The sequence below is a fragment of the Austrofundulus limnaeus genome, unplaced genomic scaffold (genome assembly GCF_001266775.1).
Source record: "Austrofundulus limnaeus strain Quisiro unplaced genomic scaffold, Austrofundulus_limnaeus-1.0 Scaffold458, whole genome shotgun sequence".
Lineage (NCBI taxonomy): Eukaryota > Metazoa > Chordata > Actinopteri > Cyprinodontiformes > Rivulidae > Austrofundulus > Austrofundulus limnaeus.
In genome coordinates, this window is record NW_013952860.1 from 176,793 (window position 1) to 183,259 (window position 6,467).

The 6,467-nt window shown below is 39.1% G+C and overlaps 1 protein-coding gene across 1 annotated transcript in view; it reads right to left on the reverse strand.

Moving 5' to 3' along the window:
- Positions 1 to 6,467, reverse strand: part of ryr1b (ryanodine receptor 1b (skeletal)) — a gene marked incomplete in the record, with an annotated part of 103,334 nt that overhangs the window by 28,838 nt on the left and 68,029 nt on the right. Inside the window, 3 exon segments of the mRNA XM_014025145.1 lie at positions 5,909 to 5,989; positions 6,069 to 6,120; positions 6,204 to 6,310. Of these exon segments, the coding sequence (XP_013880599.1) occupies positions 5,909 to 5,989; positions 6,069 to 6,120; positions 6,204 to 6,310 (240 nt within the window).

Sequence of the window (6,467 nt, forward strand, 5' to 3'; positions counted from 1 at the left end):
CACACACACACACACACACACACACACACACACACACACACACACACACACAGCTCTGATTCACAGATATTTAACTCAACTAGTGTGAAAACAAGTGAAATATGGGGACTTTCTAATGTTTTAATTTTAATTAACTAATTTACAAACTGTCTTGTGAAATTTACCAGCAAATACTTGGATTTTAATATTATTGTAAATATTACTGGATGATATTTTAGGAGTAAATTAAACTTCCAAGATAATAAACTTGCTGCTGTGAAGACATCATTCTGACCGTCAGGAACATTTTAGCTGTTTCCAGCCAAACTTGATGGATCAGCATCCCTGTTTATGTGCAAATGGGCTACAAAATAAAGCTGTGTATTGGTAAATGATGCATTTAATTGCACTACTCCAACTATATTGTCTCTCTGAGTACTGTTTGAATTAGTGTACATGTTTTATATTTTAAAATTTAATCTATTTTTTCTTTTTAATCCTGTTTTTTCTATATTTCTTATATTTTATACTTATTTGCACCTTTACACCAAAGCATATTCCTAGTCTGTGAGTCCTGTTCATTGACAAAGGCAATAATAAAACTGATTTTGACTCTAATATCACGTCACAGTTGTCGTGATATGATATATTGTGATCATGTAAGTCGATATGTTGCCATTTTTCYCTGCTAAAGATTCAAATAAAAAAAAATTCAGTTTGAACGGCACACCATGCATTACTAGCCCTGTCACCATAACAAATTTGGCCTCAGAAATTATTGCGATAAACAATAACATTGTTTGGAGACCATTTTAGAACACTTTACAGAGGTTTATGAAMGTTTATAATATTTGCGTACATTAAAAAGTTACGAACTGACCTGAGTCAGAGGTTGTGAAAACACAACGGCAGCTGCTGAAGTGGTAAAATCAGGCCCCACCTCTTATCCATGCYGGTGCAGTTTATTCTTTGTGTCTCCCTCTGGTTTCTAAAAACAACTAAGATCGCCTGCACRCCACTTACGAAATTTATGGAAGTTAATGAAATTTAGGTAAAGCTACGAACGGACCAGGAGCGATAAAATCACGTGAAATCATAAAATCAGTTCAGTCCTGCTGCTTACCAAGTTTGAAAAAAACACGTAGTATAAATAATAATAAATAAAAAAAACTCGGAGAACCCAAGGAGGGCGCCCTGAGGAGTCACCAGCTGAAAGAAGGAGCAGCTAAGCTAGCTAGCTAAATGCCTGTTCATGCGGCTCTGATGCTACGGAGTTAGAGATCATGAAGCAACTGGAAACAGCTGACGTTGAGTTCACTCCTCCCTACAKTAAAGAGCAGAAAAGAGGAAGACGTAAAGAAAACAAACATGCAGGAAATTAGAAATTATCAACCTCATTTTAATTTATGAGATTAATTGATTTATTGCTCATTTTGACAGGCCTATGCTTTATAAATCTAATAAATACAGATTGTTTTTGATGCAATGGGAAGAACACTGAACAACGGTGAGAACTGATTTTGTATTTTATATTTCTTCTTAAATCAGCCAAACGGCTGGCTGACTGCTGATAATCAAAAGTACAACATTACAATTAATAGAGTGCTTTAGAGAATCGATACGGTATCAGGAAATAAAATTTTGTGATATTTCAGTTCTACTTTGATAACAATCAAATATTTTGTGATGAAAGCTTGAACCGTTTAGAGACGGTTTCTGGGTTTATCAGACACACACACTCTCCCTCGCACACGATGTGTATTAGTGATGGAGGCAGTTATTCCAGCTCTCAACATCCTCCTGAGGTGCAAACACACAACAGTCCCAGAGAATAACACAAACACACACACACTCCTCCTGTCAGATACACGTCGTGCAACCTGTGCCTTCAGATTGAAGGTTTCTCTGTCCTACGACTGCAGTTTTATCAACTTTAAATGGATCCATATTAGTTGTAACATTAAACTTTATTTGATAAACATTTATTTTAACTATAAAATAAAGACTGTAAAAACACTGTAGGATGTTCAGTTTTGTACATTTTTAAACTAAAATTTAAAAAATATATTACACGGGTGGAGCCATTTTATTTCCACACAAAGCATTCTGGGTAAATGATGACGTGGATAGGTCCTCGGTGCGAGGCTGCTAGCGAGCTATATCCACCCTGAAGGTTAATCTTGGACAATATCTGATGATCGACTCTTTTAAATGAAACCAGAGAGCGTTGACAGAGAGGAGAAGGTAGAAATGACTCAGCCTGGAACTGAAAAGATGGATGGAGGACAACAGAGCTGCTTCATGGAAGAAGAACCTCAGATTAGCCTGTTAGCTTTAGCGCTGACGCGATATTGCTTTACATGTATTAATTTGGCGCTAGCGCAACAAACAAGCTAAACTGTTGTCCTCCATCCATATTTTCAGTTCCAGGCTGAGTCATTTCTACCTTCTCCTCTCTGTCAACGCTCTCTGGTTTCATTTAAAAGAGTCGATCATCAGATATTGACCAAGATTCACCTTCAGGGTGGATATAGCTCGCTAGCAGCCTCGCACCGAGGACCTATCCACGTCATCATTTACCCAGAATGCTTTGTGTGGAAATAAAATGGCTCTGTCCGTGTTAATATATTTTAAAAATGATAAAAACTAAACATCCTACAGTATTTTTACAGTCTTTATTTTACAGTTAAAATAAATGTTTATCAAATAAAGTCTAATGTTACAACTAATCACGGATCTCTTTAAAGTGCCTGTGACATCAAATTTTTGTATTAGATATGAATGAATTTTTGGAAAAATAGCATTAATAAGGTGTTGCAAATCAAATTTCACACCACTGAGAAGAATCGTTCTTGAAATATTCACATGTGAAGAAACAGGAAGTGATGTCAAAGGGGAATGTCTGCATGTGAGCAGAGTGTTGCTACAATACTAACAACACAGACCGTAGAGAAGAATCTGATGCTTCTTTAGGTTATTTTGAAGTCACTATCAGAGAGATGAGTTTTAATAAACAAAGACCAGGAAGTTCCTTTTCTTGAAGAGTTCCCATTTGATGTCACTTCCTGTTTTACTTTTACTGAGCTGAGTTCAAAAGAAAATCTGTCAGTTATGTGACAAAATGTATAAATTCATGTGTATTATGCCAAGTTTCTAAAACAGATAGACGTTATCTTTGACTTTTTGTATATGAAGCATTTGCATGTCACAAGCACTTCAACAATTTAAGGCTCTTTTTAGATTCTAGAAAAAAATTGGTTCTTTAAAAACGCAAAAGCAAAAATGCACATAGTAACAATCAAATATTAACTTAAAAATCTATTTTTCTAATTCATTTATTTCTAAATTTATTTCCAACACTGAGCAGGTTTATAAAAAAGTACATTTTTCTAATAAATAACCATATTTATGATCACTGAAGTACCATAGCTGTACTTCCTGTAAGTCCTCACAGGTGCAATAACAACCATCCTGTTGATAAAAGAGGTTATTCTGGTCCACCCACTGCACACCATGCACAAAGCCCCCCAAAGCACACAGAACTACACCTACCCTCCCTCCACCCCCCTCCCTCGTCAGCCTGACGTGGATAAAATCTGATGCGTGGACTTTCCTCTGCTTACAGAGCTCCTGTTGGTCGTTCCGTCTCTTTATTCTGTGTGATTGTGTGTGTGTGTGTGTGTGTGTGTCTGTGTTTTACTGTAGTTCTTCGTGAGCACAGAGAGGGGGACTTGTTAGCATTGTCCAATTCAAAGTGAAGACAAAGTCAGTCGTGTGTTAGAACTCCAAACCGAGCTTTAAGACGAGCTACAGGAAGCAGCAGCAGGTGTGAGTCAGGAAGGGGTGGTGCGAGGCCGACCACAGGTGCACAACGTCAAGACAAAAATGGCTCCTTTTACTGTTAGAAGGCCCGTTTCAGGGCTTCATGCTGGTTGTCAGGACATGTCTGTGCACGAAAGGAACAGTAAATGTGTCCACATGGTGGTGTTTCTGAGCTGCAGCTTCTTTGTTCAGTTCCTACAGAGAATCTGTCCTGACGCACGAGGACGAACTCATCCCACAGACTGAGATGAAAAGAACAAATCAGTCAGTGCTGCACCTGATGACTGGCAGTTTGTTCGTACAGGTGTCTTTTTGTTTTGGTTTTTTTACAGGTGGGGGTGTGAGGGCAGCCTGGCCAACCTCCATTCTATCACATCTTTGTCCAACAGAATGGAACGACTCAGGACGTCAGTTTAGAACCATCAAGTGCTGCAACAACAAACTGATAAAAATCAACTGAAATAATTGATTAAAAGTGTTTCAACACATTTCATAAGGACTTAATTAGGTCTTAAATAAGGTACCAACCTTGCATTATTTCATTAAATGATTCTGTGTTGAGATTAAATGAACAGTTAAAGCCATGACAGTTTTTGTACAGTTTTTGTTGCATTGTGTGGACTGCTGCACATAYTGTGAATCTAAAAATAAATTTGTTTCAGATTGCAGTTTCCAGGTTGATTTCTTTCAGTCAGATATTTAGGCCTTGAAGGACTTCCTTCTTTAAATGTTTATTTTATTTAAGTTTTCTTGCATTTATAGCAAAAATGCAAAGCAAAGGGGAGGAGATATTTAACTTCCTTTCTAAAAGTGCCTTTTCTCCAGAATGCACCAGTAGGCCTGGCCTGAAATGATATGATATGGTATGCAATGGCACCGTCTGGTCTGGTCTGGTATAGTATGGTCTGGTAGTCTAAATGTTTTTTTAACCAATTAATCGAAAAAATAACTGATGATTATTCGGTTATTAAAATAATCGACTGATCGGTTATTAAAATAATCGACTGATTGGTTATTAAAATAATCGACTGATCGGTTATTAAAATAATCGATTGATTGGTTATTAAAATAATCGACTGATCGGTTATTAAAATAATCGACTGATCGGTTATTAAAATAATCGATTGATCGGTTATTAAAATAATCGGTCATTAAAATAATCGGTCGTTAAAATTATTGGTTGTTAAAATCATCGGTTGTTAAAATAATCGGTCGTTAAAATAATCGGTCGTTAAAATAATCGGTCGTTAAAATCATCAGTCGTTAAAATCATCGGTTGTTAAAATCATCGGTTGTTAAAATCATCGGTTGTTAAAACAATCGATTGATCGGTTGTTAAAATAATCGGTTGTTAAAATAATCGATTGATCGGTTGTTAAAATCATCGGTTGTTAAAATCATCGGTTGTTAAAATCATCAGTTGTTAAAATCATCGGTTGTTAAAATCATCGGTTGTTAAAATCATCGGTTGTTAAAATCATCGGTTGTTAAAATAATAGGTTATTAAAATCATCGGTTGTTAAAATCATCGGTTGTTAAAATCATCGTTAGTTGCTGCCCTGAATAGATGATGGTTCAGAGGGTTTCAGAGGTAAATAATAACCAGGTGAATTTATCCTTGCAGGAGAAAAACCACCATGTAAACACACGCTGTGAACAAACCAACCGGGCTGAGGTGAAGCTGCCCTTCCAGCCAAGCAGAGGATCTTCAGAACTACATCATCACAGTGTCCGAGCCTGTTCATCTCAGCTTCTTGTTCTGAGCCTGATCAGGTTTGGAAACTGTGATTCTGAACCAGTTAAAGCTCGGGGGGCTTGTTTTATCTCTGGCTTTGATTTTGTCGTCTTTAGCTGCACCATCTCTCTGCACTCCACCATGCAGTTTAGGAACAGACACCGATGGTCCAGCAGAGGCATGCACTGGTCAGTCCACTGCAGGAAGTGAGACGGGGGTGTGTGAGTGGACGGAGGAGAGAGAAAAAATGCTGTGGTTGGGCGGTGGGGGGGCCGTGTGCCGAGTGTGATGTCACGGTGTGGTCACTCAGTGCTCGGGGAGCTGCTTCTCCGCTGACTCCCCTGTCTCCCCTCCCCTGGTCCCCCCCCATACCATCTCTGTCTGTCGCACCTCAAAGGACGGCTCCTCCCCCTCCTGCTCTCCCCCTTCGTCCTCCTCACCAATGTGACAGCTCTGATGGGAGAGAGAGGAGACATCTTTACATCCTGCTCCCACTCGACTCTCCTGAGTTTACGGCACGCCGTGGACCAACCTTTGCCATGATGTCGGCGTACGACATGTACAGATGGTCCACGTCCAGTTTCCTGCCAGGAGAAAACAGGGCAGGGGTCAGACAGGTGCAGTGAGGACACACAGGTGAGCGGAGGACGCTGCGGGACGGCCTTACAGCTTTTCTGTCAGAGCTGTGCGGCTGAAGTGTAGAATCAGCTGATGAAGGGGGTCGGGCTTCGTCTCCGTCTCCTCTTCCTCCTCCTCCTCTTCCTCCATGGCTTTCTGATCATTGGAAACATGGATCATGAAAAACTGCTGCGTCAAAGTATCTGTAAACTTTTTAAGGCTTTAGGTTCAATAAGCACTTGTGTCAAACAATACAGATTTTTAACATTTATTTTATCAGCTTGTCTTCTGAAGATGCTCTGTGTTGAAGGAT